This window comes from Mus musculus, chromosome 11 (assembly GCF_000001635.26).
Source record: "Mus musculus strain C57BL/6J chromosome 11, GRCm38.p6 C57BL/6J".
Classification (NCBI taxonomy): domain Eukaryota; kingdom Metazoa; phylum Chordata; class Mammalia; order Rodentia; family Muridae; genus Mus; species Mus musculus.
Window position 1 is genome coordinate 81,558,319 of NC_000077.6, and position 23,351 is coordinate 81,581,669.

Here is a 23,351-nt window from a genome sequence, read left to right on the forward strand (position 1 = left end):
TCAGGCCCCTGGGATGGAGTGTGGAGTCTTTTACAGGTTTCGGGGAGTGGGGAGAGGTTCCTGTGGGTGATAAGTAGCCAGTAGAAAGCACTTGCTGTCAGTGTGCCTCTGATTCTTGGGGAGCAGGGAAAGGGGAAGGGTTTGGCCCATTAGTTAATGCACAGCCATCATTGCGAGATGTGCCACATGCAGCCCCTGGTGGCGTAGGATGCTTGATAAGCTTCCTATGGGAAAGAGAGGAGTCCAGTGTCACAGGCAGGCTCTCAGTAGGATGTCTGCCATTTCTTTTACAGCAGCTGTGAGGGTAGAGAGAGAAAAGGGGCTGCTGCAGGTGAGCTAGGCCCGAGTAGCCCCTATTCCAAACCTAGATGCCTCACTTTGGAGTCTGCGAAACCTGAGTCCCTCTTACTAAAGTGTGCCCTCTCTGGAGTCAGCGAGAGCCCTCGGAGGATAAAGACGCTTGCTTCCAGGTGCCAAGGCTGATGATGATCCAAGTTCAATCCTAGGAACCCATGTATTAAAGGTGGAGAACCACCTTCTACAAATTGTCTTCTGACTTGTACACGTGCGTAAACACACACACACACACACAAGCACATGCATATGGGCACACACTTACACACATGCTCACACATACCCACTCACGATCACACATACACACACACAAAATAAATAAACAAGCAAATATAGTAAAAAAAAAAAATAGTGTCACTTTTGATGGTTTCTCGTTGTCAACAGAACAGAAGCTTGATTTATCCTGAAAGGAAAACAAGGGGATGGTCTAGCCTAATATTCCTTTCAGCTTTGTCCCTAGGCGCAGTTTTGTGGTCCAGCAATGCTGCGGCATCTTGTGGTTTTCTGTGTTGGTGCTTTCTCCTCTATGTGTCTATTCCCATTGTTCCCACTGCCTGGACTGTTCTTTCTCGACCTCCAGATGAAATCCAAACCACACCTGTGCACCAACTTCAGCCTTCACCTTTTCTTTGGTTCCTCCTGTTCTAACTGATCTTTTGGAGTTAAAAGGAGATGGAACCCCTTCAAGATAACTCAACAAAGGGAAGTCCATTATAAGTCTGGATGGATGACCAGGGACAAGCAGAGAGATGCAGATGATGAATCACACTGGGATAGAGGCAGACTATCAGCTAGGGTGCTGGGTGAGAGGTGGATGCTAATTTCTGTTGCTCAAGGAGAGTGGAGTTCCCATTAGTTCTGGTCTTCTCTGCTCAGCTCTATGCCCTTCTCTTTCCTACTGCTCCTCATTACACCACCAGGAGAAGGTCCTGTCCCTGCCTAAACGATCGTCCAGCTCCAAAGCCCCGACTAATTGACACTTTATTTTCTTGGCATTCTAAGGAGAAGGGAGTATGACTATTTCTGAATAAGGGGCTTGAGTCATAGGTGTCAGGTAGACTCAGGAATAACAAGCAGATCCCGAGTCTTGATTCTTGAGTCCTTGGGGAGGAAAGGACAGTGATGAAATAGTTGCAAGTGAGACAGATGGATGCCAAGGGCCAAGAGTGGTTTCTTTGGAAAGGTACATGTATGTAGAGGAATATCCCATGTGATGTCTACTATGAGGGGACCAATCCCTCTAGGCATGGCAGAAATGTCTGTAATCCCAGCACTTACATCTCCAAGGCCAGCCTGTGTTACATAGTGAAAAGGTCTCAAAAAAAAAAAAAAAAGTAGAAGAGGGGGGAAAGGAAGAGTAGGAAGGAAAGGAGGGGGAGGATTGAGGGGGAAGGCCTGGAGGAGGAGGAGGAAGAGGAGGAGGAGGAGGAGGAAGAGGAGGAGGAAGAGGAGGAGGAAGAGGAGGAAGAAGAAGAGACTGACTTTTCTCCTAGTTTTTTTTTTTTTTACTCCAGGCCTGGAGGAGGAGGAGGAAGAGGAGGAGGAGGAGGAGGAAGAGGAGGAGGAAGAGGAGGAGGAAGAGGAGGAGGAAGAGGAGGAAGAAGAAGAGACTGACTTTTCTCCTAGTTTTTTTTTTTTTTACTCCATACTCTAATTCCCTGTGTGACACAGTTTATAAATACTGACAGTGCATGATAGGATGCTGAGTTTACCTCATCTCATCCCACTGACCTTCCTTGCTGAGCTTCTGTGCTCTATCATTCTGCCTGGTTCAGCTTCCCTCCCCTATGCTAACTAGTATTTCCCACTCCTATGCAAATGGAAAAGGACCTCATCAGCCCTTTAAATGTCAATGCCAACCTGTTAAGAAGAATGTGAATAAATGTGTGTCTTTGTTGTGGTCCTAACTGCTGCCTCTGATGGGGCCTCCAGGGCTGTTGTGACAGCCGCACAGATGGTATCTCAGATACAACTCCACCCCCAGTAGGCCCATCTATGCCAGCCTATCACCCAAGGAACTAGAATCTGCTGAAAATACCATTTAATAGTGTTTTAAAAACAATGATGACCCAGTGACCCAGTAAAATGAAAATGTAACCTAGAAATGCTTTCTCCAGGTGCATACACTAGAGACACTCTTGAGCATGCTTAGCATGGGGCTTGTGAAAGACCTTCTCTGCCACACTTGACTGGCAGGGAGAGATCTGGAAGGAAAAGAAATCCCTCTACATTCATAGGAAACAGTAAAATGAATGAACCAGAGCCATATATCAGTATGGACAGATCTTCACAGAACACCAATACATATAAATGTTCCTTCCCTTCACAGATCAATATGGACAGGTCTCCGTGGAATGACACGCACATGGTATTAGCATTCAAATGAAAGCTCCAAACATGAGGAGTGGTTTAATATATCTTTAAAGATGTATGTGTATTGTAGTAAAATTATAAAATTCATACATCGGAAAAGATGAAATTTGATTTGTGATCCAAATGGTTTTAGCAAACAGGGCATGTGAGACTGGAAAGGGGGCTATAAACCTTTACCTTTATGTGTAAGTTTATACAGCTGTGGGGTGTGTGTGTGTATGTGTGTGTGTGGTGTGCATGCCTGTGTGTGTGCATGTCTCTGTAGGTGTGTAAGCATGTGTGTGTGCACGCCTCTGTGTTTGTGCAAGAGTGTGTAGTGTGTGTGTGTATATGTGTATGTGCATACCTCTGTGTGTGTGCATGTATCTGTGTGTGTGCAAGCATGTGTTTGTGCATGTGTATGTGTTTCTCTCTGTATATATGTGTGTGTATGCATGCCTCTGTGTTTGTGCAAGAGTGTGTAGTGTGTGTGTGTATATGTGTATGTGCATACCTCTGTGTGTGTGCATGTATCTGTGTGTGTGCAAGCATGTGTTTGTGCATGTTTATGTGTTTCTCTCTGTGTATATGTGTGTATATGCATGACTCTGTGTTTGTGCAAGTATGTGTACGTGTGTGTGTGTGTGTGTGTGTGTGTGTGTGTGTGGGCATGTCTCTCTGTGTGTGCAAGCCTGCATGTATGCTTGTGTTCCAGTGTGTGTAAGATACAGAAAACAAAGCAAACAACACTTCATCTGCTTAATCATCCAGTGAAAATGTCACTCTTGGGAAGCCTCAGTAAACAGCCCAGCCTGCCAGGTTTCTGAGCATTCATTTTACAAAGAGCTAATGCTTCTTAAAAACCCATTCAAGTCATGCTAGGCATGGCGGTGCATGCTTGAAATCCAGCACAGCTCTCGGGGAGGAGAGACAGGAAGGTCCCATGTTCAAAGTTCAGCCAGAGCTCTACTAGATCCTGTCTCACCAAGCCAGCCCCTGTCTCCCCTGAAGAAATGCATTGAAGTCTTTAATACTGCATGGCTTAGAAGAGTCAAATGTCAAAGTAATGTCTTCGCAAGTTTCTTTAAAATAAAGAAATCATTACAATTCTTAAAATAAAGCCCCGAGTTGCCTGTGCATTGACTGTCACACACTTAGAGCCTTCTGGCCCCTCTCCCCCGGTAGCTGCTTCTTTACTTTTCTGTGGTGTCTGATCTGATCACTCTTTCCTGGTTTCTGGAGCAAGTCAGAAACTTCCAGCTACCACCTCTAAGCCCCTTCATCCTTTCTTCCAATAACATTTTATCTCAGGTTGTTTAAATCAAATCAGTGTTTACATCAGTAGAGCTGCATGAACCCCGAGTACTGCTAAGCATAGAAGTTTATTGGGATTTATTTATTTTTCTAATATAATTCAGCTTTCTAGGATTAATAGCTGCCATTTTTTTTTAAAAAAAAAGTGCTAAGTTTTCTTACAGAAATCTCATGTTAGTCAATATTTATTAAACTTTCTTAAGTCTTTTTTTTTTTTTTAAAGACAACGTGTAGCTCAGGATAACTTCAAACTCATTAAGTAGCTAAGGACTTCTGATCCTCCTGCCGCCACCTCCCAAGTGCTAGGATTAGTCTGGTGCCCAGCTTACACCCACTTTTAAAATGACAACGAGTTTGCTGCATGGTGGGAACCATAGTGGGGGTTGAGCTGCAGACCTGGTTGCTGAAGTACTCTGTATTATGCAGGTTGTAAACGTCACCTACTTTACATCCTTGGCTTATATTCACTGTTCTAAGCTTTACCCTGTGGCCCTACTGTGTTTACTGAGTGCATGCCAGTCTCTCTTCTTGAATCAGTTTCAACACCTGGTGCTTTTAAAGAAAACATATGAGTCCTTACAAATTCAGAAAAGATTTCATGCTCCTAGTGCTCAATGATATAATTTGGCATAGAACCTAGATAGATGGATGGGTGCTTAGTGATATATTTTGGCATAGAATTGAAATAGATGTATGGATAGATGGATGGGTGGACTTATGAATGGACAGACAGACAGATAAAGGATAGATGGATGAATTCACAGACAGACAAGCCAATAGATAATAGATGGGTGGTGTCTTTTTTTTTAATTAGGTATTTAGCTCATTTACATTTCCAATGCTATACCAAAAGTCCCCCATACCCACCCACCCCCGGATGGTGTCTTAATCAGTGTTTTTACTCCTGCACAAACATCATGACCAAGAAGCAAGTTAGGGGGGGATAGGATTTATTCAGCTTTCACTTCCACACTTCTGTTCATCACCAAAGGAAGTCAGGACTGGAACTCAAGCAGGTCAGGAAGCAGGAGCTGATGCAGAGGCCACAGAGGGATGTTCTTTACTGGCTTGCTTCCTCTGGCTTGCTCAGCCTGCTCTCTTATAGAACCCAAGACTACCAGCCCAAGGATGGCACCACCCACAAGGGGCCCTCCCCACTTGGTCACTAATTGAGAAAATAGCTTACAGCTGGATCTCATGGAGGCATTTCCTCACCTGAAGCTCCTTTCTCTGTGATAACTCCAGCTTGTGTCAAGGTGACACAAAACCAGCCAGTACAGATGGGGGAGTTTGGTTCATTAATTGATTTTGTGCTTTGGCTGGGATAAAACTGAAAGCCCTTTTCTTTCATAAATGTGAAGACACTGGTGTTCTGGCATCTAATGCTGTCCATAAGAGGTTTGTGCATCTGCTTGTGTAACACACCACCTCCTTACCTCTGGAGTTTAATAGATCCGAGTTTCTGAAATGTTACTGGGTCACATCTTGGTTGATCCTTAAATTTCTTGGGTACCTGGAGCCTTCTGACCCTACCAAAGAGAGATGCCCCTAAGCATGGAGTATGTTTCCTTAGATTATTCTGTTTGGTCTAACCTTGGCTTCTGGAGCTCCTATGGATCAAATGTTACTGCTCCTAAATTGCTCCCTCAGCCATCTTAGACCTCATCCCCTCTTTTTCCATCTCTATGCACTGGAGTTGATAGATATCCCCAGATCCTTGCCTTTCTGTTGGCTCTGACTTTAACTTGCACAGTCGGCTGCTTGTTCTTCAGGCCTTTATTGTATTATCCCTCTGAAAGAACACTTTCAGTGTTTTTTAAATTTAATGTTATGTTTTTTTACTTATTCACTTTACATCCTGCTCATTGGCCCCCTTCTGGTTTTCAATGTGTTTTGCTCATATTCCTGCATTAAGTTCATCTTCCTTTACATTTTTTTTCCTCCTGCATTTCTTTGGCTATGTGCCTAGTTTCTGTCTTTTGCATGAAGATTCTGCAGCAATGTCTTGTTACACATGTTTTTAAGATGCCTGTGAAATTTAGGTTGCAGCATAAATCCAGAAGAGGCCAGAAAACTCAAAGAGTGCTGATACGGCTTCCACTAGCTAATGTCTCCACTCAAGTTTGAGTAACTTTAAGGGAAGTTTAAACTGTCTGTCCTGTTTCTGTGCCTTTCTGTCTGTCTGCACAGCTGCTGTGCTTACACATCCCTGTTGCACAGTACAGAGAACAGTAACGCTCATGCCCTGGTGCCGCTCAGCTCAGAATAAACCAAATCCCTGCCTGGGGAATGCTTAGAACACTGTCCAGCATGTTGGAATCAACCAAATATCATTCACCATTTTCACTTTTTATGATAAAGTGGAAACTGAGGCTCAAGAGAGCCAGTTCTGTCCTCCATCTTCTTGCTGGTTAGTGTCCCTGTCATAGTTAGAAAGTAAGCATGACAACAAAGTGGAGAAGCTCTGAAACAAGAGCTTTGGTTTCTACTGTAAAATCACCAGGGCCGCGTGGGAACTAGTTGGTTCTTGCCAGCCTGCTGCACGGGATGTAGATGTGATTTCAACAGTCTTGTAGACAGTAAAGCCATGTTGTCCTGAGGGAGTTTTGGAAGAGGTAAGATTAGACTGAGTGGGAGTCTGTGGCTTGGAAGAAAGGAAGGAGAGGCAGGAACCTACTCTTCATGTCCTGGCAGCAAAGGAAGATGGCCAATTGGACTCATCTTGGTGCCCAGGTGGATGGGGAGGAAGCCGCACACCCCCTTCCTTCTGCTCCATGTGCATCTTGCATCAATTATCTTTGCGCAAATCTGGAACCAAGCACTGCCTTCTTGCTGGGAGACTTGTCAACTTCCTGTACCACTACCAGGAGGACTGGAACTTCCCAGAGGAGTCTGTCCTGAAGCCAAAGACTGGTGTAGAAGAAACAGTTGGTGTCCCTGCCAATGGAGTAGCCCTAAGATCACCTCCAGTCACAAGCCCCGAACCTACAAAGCCTGTTGTTTTCTCACAGGAAGTTTGTGAGAGAAGACAATTAATTCTGTCCATCAGGGGCACAAATGGAACCCCAGAGGAGGGAAACAATGCATCCAAGACTGTGGGGTTCCTACTCAGTATGGGTCCCCTTGCTCCTAACAGCTTCCAAGGTGAGAGATCTGTTTAGCAGAGAACAGGATGCTCTCACCTGGTCCTTCCCCACTACCAGCTGTCATGGGAAAACAGTCTGAGTGCGGTTCAAGAAAAGGAACCAGCCAGGAGGACCAGAGGGACTTGGGAGGTCCTTTAAGGTAGAGGGTTGGTAGATGTCCTAAGGAAGCCAATAAAGTAGAAAGAAGTTTCTCACACACATGTCCACACAAAAGCTTCTCACCTGGTCCCTTCCTTTCCTCTTGTACAGGGTGACAACTGCTCACCCCTCCTCTGCAGGGAAAGTGCAGACAGCAACACAGATACAGACAAGGTGTGAGTGTGGGATACAGCGGTCCAGACTGAGGACTTGACCGAAAGTCAAAGCCAGATATGGACCCAAGCTTACTATTTATGAGCTCACACTCATTCCAGATTTTAATGTGATTTTTTAAATAGGTTTTAAAAAAAAGTCTGTACCGTGAACTTAGAATTAGAGGAGAATGTCTATAATCTACCACAAAGCTTCCATTTTTAGTAAACTGGCAGATTACATAGCCACACTCTGCTGAGGAGAAGAGGACACTGCAATTCACAATCAAATATATGTATTTCTCAATGCAGATCTCCATCAGTGAGAAAAGCCAACCACGAAAACTGAGTCATTAGCTGTTCTTCATAGTTCACTGAATACACGTCATGGCTCCTCAAGCTCACATTAGGAAAAGAACTTAGAACCAGACCTAGACCAAAATGAAGCCCTAGCAAGTGGGTAGATGAGAAAGAATTCCTCCCATCAACTCAAGAAAAAGCTAACACTGACTGTCTTCCTCTCAGCCCTGGGGCCTGGGGTGGGGGCAGCTTCCTGTTCATAACGTTTGTAACTTTGACCCCAACCTCACTTAGATTTGGTATTTACAATAGTGAGTCTTTTTAGAGTTGAGATATCAAACGACCCCTGGCTGGGATCCCTAATTCTTAAAGCCAAACAAAATTGAACAAAATTGTAGACGGACACAGCCTCAACCAAGTTGCACAGGATGATTCCTATGAGGTGCTACTAAATATGGGCTGCATTAAAATCCACAAGGGAAAGCAAGAGAGCATCCGTGATAGCCTAAGACTCTCCCCGAGCATCTGGACATCCAGATGGAGAAATAAGTACACAAAGAAGACATAAAGGCAAAGTAGAAAAGGGTAAGATGCCAGTTAGCAAACCATTAGCACATTAACATACGGTAAAGCTATTAATAGATGTTAGCTATTGCTTGTATTAGCATTATGGTTTACTCTAATAGGCACAAAGATGAGGCACAAAGGGAGAGCAAATCTGAGTTATAGACTCTGTATGGTCACCTGACACCTGTAGCACAGCCCTTTACAGGCTGAGGAGCAGGAGGTGAGTGGTCTGAGGGATGGAGGTTATTAGCTGACAGCTTGATCCTGACTTCCCTTCTCAAGTGACTATGAAGAAACTGATGCCCATGATGGAATCTGACTCTGAATTCCCACAGCTAAGAAGAATAGATAATTTTGTAGGGAATTCTAATATTTGCTGTAGAATTAACCCTACAATGATAACTTTTAAAAGTAGTTGTCAGAGTAAGAGAGACATAAAGATCCTGGTGTCATTGAGTGGGGCTAGCATTTTGATATACAGGTCCCACAGAGGTCAGTTGGCTCAGACTTGGACATTATTTTTGATGCAATTATGTGTCATGATAGAAAAGAAACCAGAGAGGTTGGGGTGTAACTACTGAGTCTGGAGAACTGAAAGTGATGGACTCCAGTCAATCTCCCATCTCACTGTTTAATTCTCTCTCTCTCTCTCTCTCTCTCTCTCTCTCTCTCTCTCTCTCTGTAAAGTATTTGAGTGGCCATGCCTTGAACCATGATGGATATAGTCACACCTGACTGCAATCCGTCAACAAAGAAATAGCTAATGATGGCTAATAAGGAAATGATAGCTAATAGGAAGTAACTGGCATCTTGCACTTTTCTACTTTGCCTTTGTGGACTTATTTCTCCATCTGGTTGTCCCATCATCAGAAGCACAGGGGAGTCTTGTGCCACCACTGATGCTCCCTTTTGCTTCTTCTTCTGATTTTTAATGCATCCCTGTCTCCCTTGGGATACAAAGAAGAAAGAGGAGGAGGAGGAGGAGGAGGAGGAGGAGGAGGAGGAGGAGGAGGAGGAGGAGGAGAAGGAGAAGGAGAAGGAGAAGGAGAAGGAGAAGGAGAAGGAGAAGGAGAAGGAGAAGGAGAAGGAGAAGGAGAAGGAGAAGGAGAAGGAGAAGGAGAAGGAGAAGGAGAAGGAGAAAGAAGAAGAAGAAGAAGAAGAAGAAGAAGAAGAAGAAGAAGAAGAAGAAGAAGAAGAAGAAAAGAAGAAGAAAGAGGTGGAGGAGGAGCAGGAGGAGGAGGAGGAGGAGGAGGAGGAGGAGGAGGAGATCTTCTAATATGGTACTCAGTTCAACTCCTGCCCAAGCAAGATTCAGGTCAGAGTCTATGTCCTAAGCCACAGGCTGAGCTCTGGAGTTGATCCACGAGATGGTTTCTATAAGATTGACCCAGGGAGTGGCACTATTAGAAGGTGTGGCCTTGTGGCAGTAGGTGTATCACTGTGGGTGTGGGCTTAAGATCCTCATCCTATCTGCCTGGAGGTCAGTCTTCCACTAGCAGCCTTCAGATGAAGATGTAGAACTCTCAGCTCTGCCTGCACCATGCCTGCCCAGATGCTGCCATGCTCCAACCTTGATAATAATGAACTGAACCTCTGAGCCTGTAAGCCAGCCCCAATTAAATATTGTCCTTTATAAGATTTGCCTTTGTTGTAGTGTCTGTTCACAGCAGTAAAACCCTAACTAAGACAATCCAGAATCCAGCCTGGCTTGGAAGTAGTTTAATGTGGTGTTCAAGCATCTTGACACATAGACCCTCTCCTAAGCAGAGCCAGCCATTAACATTCTGTGTTGATATGTGCCTTGCAGCACAACCTTGGATAATGCATTTTAATCAACCCGATCATTAGAGATTGTCAGAGTGAGATAGTTGCGGGTCACTTCATCAGTTAGCAAGCCTTCAGATTAAAATGGCAATCAAGCTTTCCCCATCAATGTCCCCTCACTAGGAGTCATCTTGCCTGCATCTTCACATTTATCTGTATCAGAAGGTGTATGAGTTTCCCCGGCCCTGCTCCAGCCTGTGGCCAATTTGCTGAAGCAACAGCTGAAACTCTACGGACGGTAGGAGCTGCTGGGGTTGAGCCCAGCTGTGCCAGCTGGGTAGGATGCTTCTCTTGGCATGGAAACCTGTTCATTCTGGAAGGCAGCAGCTTCTGTGTGACATGCCACTCCAACACGACATCATGGAGAGTGCTCGGGTTTAGGGATTAAGAGGGTGAGTTTGTATCTTACCTTGGAAAACACACTAGCTTTGATATCTGGCTCAACTACCTCAGTCTTCCCATGTGAGAAATGGGAAGCTCCAGCTCTTTAATCTGCTGGGGGTGGGGGTCGGGGGGGACAAGTCCTTGTCATACAGTAGGTACTCAGGGTGAGCTCCTTTTGCCACACTGGGCAGTGGACATGAATTTTATCATGAAGTGTGTACTGGCTGGTTTGTGTGTCAACTTGACACAAGCTGGAGTTATCACAGAGAAAGGAGCCTTGCTTGAGGAAATTCCTCCATGAGATCCAGCTGTAAGGCATTTTCTCAATTAGTGATCAAGGGGGTAGGGTCCATTGTGGGAGGTGCCATCCCTGGGCTGGTAGTCTTGGGTTCTATAAGAAAGCAGGCTGAGCAAACCAGGGGAAGCAAGCCAGAAAGTAGCATCCCTCCATAGCTTCTGCATCAGCTCCTGCTTCCTGACCTGCTTGAGTTCCAATCCTGACATCCTTTGGTGATGAACAGCAATGTGGAAGTATAAGTTGAATAAACCTGCTCCTCCCGTACTTGCTTCTTGGTCATGATATTTGTGTAGGACTAGAAACGTTGACTAAGACAAAGTGCTAACCATGAGAAGTGCGAATGTGAAGCACCCAAGCCAGAACAAGCTTTCCTGTGGACAGGATGAAGACTATGTCTCTTGATTCATCCTAAAGGACGGCTCACTGAGATTTAAAGTTTGGATAACCTTACCATCTTCAAGGTTTCCATGGTGGGGTTCTAGGTAGAGGGGCACTCACAGCTTTTGTTATGACTGATACAGTAGCACACTTAAACTCATGCCTCAGATGGCCAAAGACCCTGTCCAGATGAAGGGGTTGAAAGGTTCCTGTAAGCAAGGCTGCCTAGACAAGAACAGTCCATGGACATCAGAGCATCAGTAAGGTTGGTTAGTGCAGTTACAACATTTTTCAGTGGCAATGGGTCTGCTCAATGAAGACATCTCAGACACATTCATATAGTTACTCAGTGGTTGAGTTTAGCTATCCCGCAAGAAACCTAGGGGAGTTGGTCTTTTAGTCAGTCAATAGATGTTTCCTGGGCTCTTTCTGTATGTCAGACAAGGCACCAAGACCTGAAGGTTAAGAGGGCAAGATTCCTGCTTTTGTCTTGCCTGCCTCTCCATAGTAGATGAACTGTCCCTGAACATACTTAGCTGATTAAGTCCCTGATTCATCCAGATGCAGATTTTTAAAACAACCAACTTCCCAGTTTGTATTTCCCAGAGTAAATGGCTCTCCTTATGCCTTGGGTACTCTATTCTCCAAGATTCCTGGGTAGCACAACTTGCTAAATTTCAGAGAAGTGCAGGAAAGAGATTTATAGAGAAATGAATAGTGTTATGTGTCCTAACCATTGGTCACCAAAAGCCCCAAGTTCATGCCCTGACTCTGCAATCTTAGAAGTCATTGCGTCACCCCTCTGGGCCTCCTTGAACTCTTGGATGCACTGTGTTAGACTCAATGATCTTTAAAGCCTCTATGGGATTTGATGTTTCAATCTGTGGTTAGATAGTCCCAGAAAAAATTGAAAATAGTTGAAAACGGAGTAGCTAGGCTACAGCTCAAGAGTAAATGGCTCTCTAGATAGTGAAAAGCCACTGTTCTCGGTTTTAAAACCCCATGACATCTCTCTCCAGCCTGTGCTCTTGGCTTCAGTAGGCGTGTGTTTGTGCCACACATATGTCTTCCAGGGAACAACACTTCCAGTGTCACTCAACTGGAAACTTGCCAGTGTCACTCAACTGGAGACTTGCCTAGGGTTTGTATTTAAAATGAAAGGAATAGAACTTGTTAGCTTCAAATGTGGATCAGCCAAAACATAAAATACTTCTTCCTGCCTCTCTTTTTTTCTCTCACAAATTAGCATTTTACTCAAGTGACATATGTTCATTATTCCAGAATGCTACAGACATGCGTCATGCTGAATTGAAAGTCTTCTGTAATTTCTCATTGATAATTATAGTAAAAAATGGATTATATCCACCCCTCCTATTAGTTGACTTTTGATTCATAAATATATGAAACTGTATTTTAAATGTCAATGCCTAAGTAATAGTTCTTTAAGCGATAACCACCTCTGGAGCCTGTGTACATTGGCCTTATTTCGGAAAAGGGTCTTTGTAGATGTGATCAAATTAAAGATCTTAAGTTGAAGAGATTACACTGGATTTTCCACTGGGCTGGGAATTTTAATTACATGTATCCTTCTAAGATGAAGCCAGAGGGAAACCTGACACAGAGAAAAGGCCATGGGAAGACAGGGATCAGGGGCCCTTGAAAACACCAGCTCTGAAGACCGCTGATACAGCCACAAGCCAAGGGACGCTAGCAGCTCCTGGGAGATGGAAGAAGGGAACAAAATTCTCTCCCCTGGAGCTTCCAGGTAGAGCAGGATTCTGCCAACACCTTAGCTCCATCCTATGAAGCCACTTCAGAATTCTAACCACAGGTAGGCTGCGAAGGAGAACAAGTGGGCGCTGCTTGAAGCAACCATGTTTGTGGTCGTTCCTTGCAAGAGACAAAGAATGAACATAATGTTGAAGGGTTAAAATAAGAAACGGCAGATCTCATTCCTGTCCACCCACACTTCTAGTCTGCTTCCCGGAGACAAACAATCTAAATCCCAGAGTAGTTTCTTCAGAAACCTGTCTTCCTATTCCTATGTGTGTTTAGCATACACATATTTCTTTTAGTGGCTCTCTGAGTAGGGAGTTTTGCTTTAGAAGAGGGCTGGAGAGTTGGTGGCTCAGTGGTTCCCAGCACTCACGTGAGCTTACACTCATCTTTAATTCCAGTCCCCAGGAATCTGATGCCCTCTTCTGACCTCCATGGGCACTGCATGCATGTGGCGAGCAGACATATGTGCAAGCAAAATAGCCATATACAAAATAAAATGAAAATGAATACCAAAGACAAGATTTTAAATTTTCGTACCTCCTGTAAATACATGCAAGCTTTCACTTATGCATACATATAAACTCCTTTCTTCTTATCATACCTGAAACTTCCAAAATAACTGTATGGCTTTTAGTTATATCTGTACTCATACCTTGCATTATTATTGACAACACAAGTTGCGTTCCATAGTCTTCTGTGCAATATACTGCACTTCCATTTCCCTTTCTTGTACCACCTTTTGCTTTTCCTAGACTTGATCACCTCGAGTTTCTGTTTGCCCTTTGTATAAATATCACCACAACCACAAACCAAATTCACTTCTGAGAAATGTAAAATCTATCTCAATGCATCAGACATAGGGACAATGAGGGGATCTACAATCTCTAGCTGCCTTCACCTTAGGAACATTCCATAACCTCCTTAGCTTTTTTGCTTAAGGGGCTGGGGATATAGTCCAATGGCAGAAGGCACTAAATGTGTGTGTGTGTATGTGTGTGTGTGTGTGTATCTATCTATCTATCTACACATATATGTATATATATATATACACATACATACATACACACTATATACATACACACACATACTTACACACAGTGTGTATGTATGTGTATATATATAGTGTGTGTATATATATATACATATATGTATAGATAGATAGATAGATAGATAGATAGATAGATAGATAGTGTGTGTGTGTGTCCTGAAGTGATTTTATTTTTATTTCCTTCACTTTAAGCCTATCATTAAATTTCACAGTGCTTTCCGGGGTGGGGTAGAAGGAAGGCATTGTTCAAAATGTTGGAGACTATGGGCTGATTGGCCGGAGAAGGTGAAGCAGGGGAGGCCTCACTAGGGAAGCTTGAGGGGCACAGTCTGCCCCACTGGCAGGTAGGTGACATTCTGAGAGCGGGAGAGTTGGTACGCAATGTCCTCAGCAGCCTCCAGCTTGCGCAGCTCGATCAGGCCATCGCCTGCTGTGGCCAGCGAGTTGGCGATCAGCTCTGCCGCCTTAGCGTCCCCCTCAGCAGAAATGATGGCTGCCACCTTCTGCTGCTCAGCCTTTTCCACCACAAATCTGGCTGTCTCCGCTTCCTGCTGAGCCACCTGTTTGGCTTCCACCGCCTCTGTGAACTCCTTCCCAAAGGTCAGATGTGTCAGGGACACGTCATCTAGGATGAGCCCAAATGTGGCTGCTCGCTCTGTGAGGTCATCGCTCACCTGCCTGGAGACCAGTTCTCGCTGGGTAATCAATTCTCCAGCATCGAAGCGAGCCACCACCGACTTGAGGATCTCTGAGGTGATAGATGGCAGCACCCGCTCATCATAGTCCTGGCCAATGTTGGTGTAGATATGAGGAAGCTGGCTGGCTACGGGCCGGAAGAGGATACGCAGTGTGATGTTGACGTTCTGCAAATCTTTGCTACCAGTGATGACTGGTATATTCCGTGGTTGAGAGCGACAGTCAAATATAACTGGTTTCTGTACCCAAGGGATGAGAAAGTGAGTCCCTTCCCCTACCACAATGTCCTGTACTCCATGGAATCGGTCAAAGATGACAGCTCTGTGCCCAGCATCCACGTTATATAAAGCAGAGCTCACCACGCCTCCTGCAACTGCTAGAGCCAAGCCGAACTTTCCGATGGACTCAAACACTTTGGCAGCCATGATTCCTTTTGTTGCATTCACTCACACCTGCCTTCACTCATCTTCACATGAATTCCCCTAAGGGCTTCTTAACATGCACAAAGCTCTGGGTTCAACCTTTAGCATCACAGAGGCAGGAATGACACGAGTACACGCATGTGCGAGCACGCGCGAGCGTGCGCGCGCGCGCGCGCGCGCACACACACACACACACACACACACACAGAGGCACACATGAAAGCAGAAATCAGGGTTTTTTGAGATGCTTTTATTATATATGTATATTTATTATATACTATATATGTTATACATATATAATGAAAACAAAGTATACTTTTATATATAATATATAAATAATTATATAAACACACATACACGTGCGCGCGCGTGTGTTTTGTGTGTGTGTGTGTGTGTGTGTGTGTGTGTGTGTGTGTGTGTGTGTATAAAATATCCCTTGGCTTCGTCTCTCTTTTTCTTCATTGTAGCATCTCATTAAATGAAGGTTCAATATCCCAGTCACCTCTGAAGAAAACGACCCATATTGTGGCATTCTTTTTATTTATTTACTGCCTTTGTCTTACCCATGCATAGAAATTTGGGCACAGTGCTTCCCTCCCCAGATTTCAAAGGCATTTCCCTAATGTTCTCTAGCTCGGGAGACAACTATTGTTGATAACCTCAGTGTCTTTGTGACCTCTCTCTCTCTCTCTCTCTCTCTCTCTCTCTGTGTGTGTGTGTGTGTGTGTGTGTGTGTGTGTGTGTGTGTGTGTGTATGTGGTTTTATGTTTCTCTCTGGTAGTTTTTGGTATTTTTAATTTTAGTTCACTATGAAATTTCATAATGATTTTATTTATTATGCTGGGCATAAATAGATCCCATAAGTCTGAAAATCTATACTATTCTGTTTTAGTTTTTTTTTTTTTCTGACTAGTGTTTTGATAAGATTCTCAGCTCTAGACTAGACTGGATTAGACTTTTCATCCTCTGAAGTACTTTCTAATTTATTCTCTTTTCCTGTTCTTTCCATTCTCTTATCATTTCATTTACTAACTTTAAAGATAGTTTTACACTTATTTGCTTTATTTTATGTGTATTAGAGTTTATCCCGTGGGTATTTGTACACCATATGTGTACCTGGTGCCTGAAGAAGTCAGGAGGAGAAGATCTTGGACCATCTAGAACTGGAGTTTTAGATAAGTGTGAGCATCTTTATGGATTCTGAGAGCCAAACCCAGGCTCTCTTCAAGAGCAAGTGTTCTTAACTGCTGAGCCAACTTTCCACTGCTGTGTTTGACTCTGTGTGTGTGTGTGTGTACGTGTCTGCATGTGTACCTGTGTGTGTGTATGCATGTGTGTACATGTGTGTGTGCATCTGTGCATGTGTGTGTTTGTAGAATTCTGTATTTTGACTCAGAATTTGCAAGAGAAATTTTGTTTTTTAAAAGAAAAAAAAAACAAACAATGTAATTCCTGTTTCATGGGTTGAATGTTTTTAAATATCTCTGAGAATGTAAATTGATTGATTTTCCCTCCTAGTTTCCTCTCCTCTCCTTTCGATATTATCTTTGCTTTCTGCTGCGGTCTCCTATGTTCTGTCTTTCAATTAGTGGTGTCACTCAGGTGTTTCAGTGCTTGGCATCCTTTTGTGTGCAGCAACAAGACGCTGCAGAGACAATGGGCAGCTTTGTGTACATGTGCTGTGCTGTGTTTGTTCCTTGCTATACTCCCAGCAGGGTGTTCCTGCAGCCAGCAAGTTGCTGAGGGAAGTTTACCTGTTTGGTTCTGTAAGGGCTTTTTCTCTGGTAAGTCAGCTTATCTGCTCTCCAGTCTCCTGTCAAAAGGCTAGTGGCTCTCTGTTCTCTACTTGCCACCTTCTGGTATAGTAATCTTCACTTCCCACTCTTCCCAAGCTGTGCATGGTGTTTTCCAATTCTGAATTGCCTTGATATAGCTTCTCTAAAGAGCCAACCTTCCGTCTCTCGCTTGGTAAGGATGGAAACTTGCTAGTTTTTGGCTAGAGGGGTTCTGTAGGGGGTCTAATGGCTTCTTTTACAGAGTTCCAACCAATTGCACATTGCTTGGCTTCAACTAGACTGCCATTTGATATGGCATTTATGGCCTCAAGTTCCAGAGATGTTTACTGAGTTCTGAAATGCAATTGGAAGGCTTCTTGTTTATCAATCCAGCACCTTATGGAAATTTTATTTCAGTTTTCTCTGGTATGAAAGTTAAATTTTACTTACCCATTTGTTTTCTAGCTTTTAAAGTTCTTTTGGTATTTCTCCATTTTTTTCCCAGTTCTTTCCTGTTTTTTTACTTTGTTTTGTTAAAGATCTCTTTACACTCATGTTAGTGGGGCTTTGGATCAGAACAGGGGGAGTTATCTGATCCTTGCTGCCCATATTTTATTAGGACCCAACTGTTGCCTCTTTCTATTTGTCTAGCTCTGAAGTCAGCATCCATTCGTTTGCATTGGTGGCCCCAAAACTTCTTTCTGGTGCAGTTTGTGACTGCCACCTCTGCTGCTTGTTGGATGTAGAACAGAGAAAAATCTACCTAACCACACTACACCACCCACCCTTGCCTCTGCCCATCCTGCCAGTTTCCACAAATCTCCTTCCCCTTTTATCCCCTCTTTCAAGACCTCCCTGGCTTTTCTAACCAAATGATCCAAGATCCTATGTAACAATCTTTCAACCCTCTCTACCTTCCCTTCTGAGTCAAGCTAGCCATGTGCTTTAAAGTGTATCCTGTAGTTTCCTAGCTTTACTGACATTGGCCCCTTTCTTGACCCACTTGCTACTATGTCTCAGCTTTTGAAAGGAGACAAACGGGCCAGCTACTCCTTGTGAGGTGAAAACCCAGTGATGGAGAAAAACGATTTAATTTACATAGTATTTGATTAGTTGTATTAGTTAATTGTATTTAACACTATGTGAAAGTTACATCTCAGGTTTTCTTGATACTATCTTCGAAACACTTTTCTTAAGCTTCAACTCTCCCAGGCTCTACCTTCATGGCCTCTAAGCCAGCTGTCTTTCTTATTTCCAGTCTTCTCTCAAGTCTTGGCTGTGAAAATGTTTTCTTTGTAGCTTTATCAGGAAGCTGAATAATAGTTTCCCAAAGCTGCATGCATCTGGATCCCAGAAACTGTGGGTCTATCACTTTAGATGACAAAGGAGGTTTTGAAGATGAGGTTAAGCCAATCATCATAAAATACAGAGGGGGTCCAGGTCTAGCCAAGTAGAACCAGGTGATTGCAAAGGGACCTATCAAAGAGAGTCCAAGACATCAGCTTCAACAGGGGAGAGAATCATGGGCTCAATTTTTGGAGTACTATGAAGAAGGGACCCTGAGCTAGTCAATGCAGAAAATAGATACATCAAACCCCCAGAGCCTCCAGGAGGAGCCGGTCCCACCAATAAATGGATAGCAGCTCTCAGGAATTAGTTCCTGTCTCTAGACCTGCAAGAGAATTAATGTATGCTGTTGTGAGCCACTAGGTCATTTGTTACAGTAGCCATATGAAACTGGCTGCAGACAAGCTTCTAGGATATTTTCTTAATTAGTGATTGATGGGAGAGAGTCCAACCCATTGTGGGTGCGCCATTCCTGGGCAGGTAGTCCTGGGTTCTAAAGGAAGCAGGCCAAGCTAGACAGGAAGAGCAAGCCAGTAAGCAGGACCCTTCCATGACCTCTGTACCAGCTCCTTGCCTCCAGGTGCCTGACCCATTTGAGTTTCTGCCTTGGTTTTCCTCAGTGGACTGTGATTCCTCCTCAAGTTGCTGTGGGTCATGATATTTCCATGACAACAAGAGAAACTCTAAGACATAAGTACTCGGATCACAGTCATGAACTGCCATGCTTGGCCATGCTCCGCATCCAGAATTTACTGCTTAGATGCCTCTAAAAAGCATCGGATTTTATTTTTGTTTATGTATGTGTTTGGTTTGTGTGAATGTGTACTGTATGTGACAGAGATCTGACATGACCCAGGTGTGTGCCCACTGATCATAACCTGCACAGGGATTTCTGGTTCCCATATCTGCAGGTATCCAGTCAACTCCTTGAGATACTTTGAGACTCGTTTATGTCTCATTCTTCTTTGCACTTTGAAATTAAAGTTTGAGCAGGGTCAATCTCTCTCTACAGGCTCTTCCTCTTTCTCTCTCTGCCTAGCACCTAGAGATGACCAGCAGTCTCCACAGTGTGAATCTGTAGCTTTGAAAGTCTGGGTTTCTTTTTTCTTCCATTGACACAGGGATGCTCTGTGTACCTCTCTCCAATCCACAGTGTGTTCTTTGCCCATCTCCCCATCAGCATCTATGTTTAAGCTTCCCTCCTGATATAAGGACACCAATAATAGTCAACTTAGGACCTTCTCTAAAGTAGTACTCTGCTTCTTCATTGAATATACTGTGGATTCTATTTCTAGATAGCCCATTGTCCTGGGTTACAGGTAGCCATGTGTAGGGGAGGGCAGTCTCAGACAATCCAGTAGAAGCTACTCCTACACAGACTGATTCTGTCCCTTCTTTTCCCCAGCTATGCCCTATCTTCATTGTCTTTTTTTTTTTTTGTAGCTCTCTGTTCTTCAGGTCTAGTATAGCACCAGAATGGTTGGCTTACTCATAGCATAGTACAGGAGCCTCACAGTTGACCAGCAAAGCTGTATAGTCAGCCTAACTCAATCCAGGGAAATTTAGAAGCAAAGCAGTTCACACACACACACACACACACACACACACACACCATGTTCTGTTCGTAATCAGACAGCATTTTTGCTACAAACAAGGCATGGAGGAATTTGGTGGCAAAGGTAAAGCCATTACAAAATTTATTTATTTATTTATTTATTTATTTATTTATTAAATATTTATTTATTTTTATCTCAAAGTCACTGAATTTCAGTCCCCTCCCCCCCTTTTTTTTCTATATACCCGCATCTGTGACACAAAGAACTTTTGTGCTCACACTATGGTTCTCATGGGACATCTATGTCTTGTTAGTTAGGAAAGGCAGGGGCAGAGGTATATAATAATGTCTTAGTAGGTGACTTGTTATTTGAATTTAATTATTTAATTTGGTTTTATTTATTGATGCTGTTGTGTATAGTATATGTGCATACACATAGAGAGGCTAGAGTTGACATGAGGTATCTATCATACTCTCCACCCTTGTTTCTTGAGAGAGGGTCTTTCTTTCACTCAGCCTGAAGCTCATTGATTCAATGAGTCTTGTTGACCAATGAATTCTGGGGATCTGCCTGTCTTGTCCCCCCAGCCTCCTCCAGTACTGAGATGCAAGTGTACACCACCACTCTCCGGGGACCCACACTCAGTTTCTCATGTTCACACAGTAAGGATTTCACACGGAACCCTCTCTCCAGTCCCCTGGAATCTAATTGTTACATTGTGTCCCTCGCTTCTTTGGAGTGCTGTGTAACATGACTGCATCCTTTCCAGAGAACTCCTCCCACCATTTCAGTAACCAGTTTCTATGGGCACCACCTCCTTGCGACCGAAACAACCATGTCTCTAATAGGAGCACATCCCCCAGGAACAATAGTAGAAGAGAAGCCAACACAGAGCAGAGTGCCACAGAGGGCCTCAAGATCACCATGACCCACCACCTTTCACCTGCACAACTTCTCCAGAGCCCCAGGTAATCTGTCTCATTTTCTATTTCCTGTCAGAGCCAGACTGTGTCTCCATCTCTACAGCCATCTTTCTGCACCAGCCTGAGTGCCTTATTTAGACCGGAGCCACAACCTTCTAAGTGCTTCTTTCTCCTATGTTCTGTTTTCAATCCATCCCCCTATAGAGACTGGGAGGATCTTTTGCAGCAGACCTGAGCATTCCTCCTCCTTTCTCTATAAAACCTTCTATCACGGCGTCTCATTCCTTTAAGATAAAGATCCAGCTTTCTAAGGACTGTCAAAGTCTTGCACAAGGAGCCTTGATTTACTTTCCTTTGTTCAATGATTTGTCCCTAAACTTGGAACGTACTCTCTGCCATCAGCTCTGCCCAACTACCTCCTGAAGACAGCTTCTGGGATTGCATCTCTTGGCCCCAACACATATGCTCAGAGTTGTCCTCTGTCTTCTTCGTTCAGAACAGTCTGTCTGCCATTTTTCCTAGGACCGTGAAGGGGAAGATGGATGTCTTCCTTTGAATGGCTAACTTGATTGTGCACTTCAGTAGAACAGACACTCAGTGCAGAGGAACTTGACTCTTATAGCATCAATGGACTGGAAATGGTCTAGGGTGTGAAGGAATGAACTCTCACCAAAAAAAAAAAAAAAGGGGGGGGGGGCTGAGGTGAGAACTTTTCTAAGGGAGCTCCGTGGCTCACCTTTAAATTCCTCTCAGCTTAGAAACCTCTGCCAGCCATTTCCCGTGAATCATTTGGACAGATGCACTAATAATGATCATTTAGAGTGAGACTCCCAGTGTCAGCGCCTCATTCACACTTCAAAAAAACGTGTATTCAGAGGCGCACAAAAGGGGTGTAATTACCATTTCAGAAGAATATGTTAATTTGATGCAATGCATTACTGCTCTGACAGCTTTCAGCCCTTGCACCAACTGGTAGGGAAAAAAAAATATGCAGGAAGGAAAAATACACTTTACTTCTTGCTTAAAATATAAGAGGTAAGGAAAGGCAAATGGACAAGGAGCCCCGCAGCAGGGGGAAAGGAGGGGAAGGCTGTGAGCGCAGCGTGCTGACCAGTGAGCAAGCGGTTGCTCAGAAGTTAACATTTCTAATGTAGATGCTACCGTCCAGTCTGTCTGGGAGGCTGCCAATTCACAAAGAGTACTGAAAGTCGGTGTCAAGCAGAAGTAGTGAGACTGGCTTTCACTCATGGCTCTCTACTCCAGGAAGACCTCACTAGCCTTTCCAAGCTGGAACTGGGGCACAGAGATTTGGTTCCTAAAGCTCCTGAGACCACAGACTCCATGATCTGTCCATAACACTTCCCCCACCCCCTGTCTCAAGGGACCCAAGGGTCCTCTCTAAGCTGGGAGGACATGAGGCTTACCTAAGCTGTGGACGGTTCCTTTCTAGAATACACATACTTGCGTTAGTTTTGAGCTGATTTAACACAATACTTGAAACTAGGTGGGCCAAGGGCTGGTGGGGGCAGAGAGAATATGTGCTTTTGGTTTGCAATCATAGAGGTTGGAAGTCCAAGGTGAGGTGACCTAATCAGTGCAGCTTCTGGGGATGGCCTTCCTGGCTGGACCACAATGTGGTAGACAGTATTATGGAGTCATTGCTCACAAGAAGGGGAGATCTCATGGCAAGACACAAAGCCAGAGAGCAGGGCAACCTTGACAAAAACTCCCTTCTTATGGTTTGAATCTAAAATGTGTCCCCAGAGGCCATGGACTGAATGAAGGCTTAGTTGTCAGCTGGTAGCCTTACTGGGATGTATTAGAACCTAGTAGGTCACTGGGGGACTGCCCTGTGGCAGTCCAGGTTTTTGCATAGTCAAAAAGCAACAGAGCCAGGTGCCCGTGGACTGAAGCCCTCAAAATGGTGAGCTAAAATAAAACTTTCCTCCTCCATCTACGTTGTTTTCCCAGGATTTTTTTTTCAGTGACAGAACATGATAGCACACTTCTTAAAAGAGGAACATTCCTCCATTATTGGTGGGATTGCAAGCTTGTACAACCACTCTGGAATACCTCTCCTGGGCATATATCCAGAAGATGTTCCAACTGGTAAGAAGGACACATGCTCCACTATGTTCATAGCAGCCTTATTTATAATAGCCAGAAGCTGGAAAGAACCCAGATGCCCCTCAACAGAGGAATGGATACAGAAAATGTGGTACATTTACACAATGGAGTACTACTCAGCTATTAAAAAGAATGAATTTATGAAGTTCCTAGGCAAATGGATAGACCTGGAGGGCATCATCCTGAGTAAGATAACCCAATCACAAAAGAACTCACACAATATGTACTCACTGATAAGTGAATATTAGCCCAGAAACTTAGAGTGCCCAAGATATAAGATACAATTTGCTAAACACATGAAACTCAAGAAGAACAAAGACCAAAGTGTGGACACTTTGCCCCTTCTTAGAATTGGGAACAAAACACCCATCGAAGGAGTTACAGAGACACAGTTTGGAGCTGAGTTGAAAGGATGGAACATCTAGAGACTGCCATATCCGGGGATCCATCCCATAATCAGCTTCCAAACGC

At 44.0% G+C, this 23,351-nt stretch overlaps 2 protein-coding genes across 2 annotated transcripts in view; both read right to left on the bottom strand.

The window, feature by feature from the left end:
- Asic2 (acid-sensing (proton-gated) ion channel 2) overlaps positions 1-23,351 on the bottom strand; it is a 1,088,234-nt gene that overhangs the window by 678,156 nt on the left and 386,727 nt on the right. The window lies entirely within an intron of this gene.
- Positions 14,184-15,221, bottom strand: 1700071K01Rik (RIKEN cDNA 1700071K01 gene). Its single transcript, NM_001033765.2, has one exon. The coding sequence runs from the start codon at positions 15,153-15,155 to the stop codon at positions 14,340-14,342; it is 816 nt and encodes a 271-aa protein (NP_001028937.1). The 5' UTR covers positions 15,156-15,221; the 3' UTR covers positions 14,184-14,339.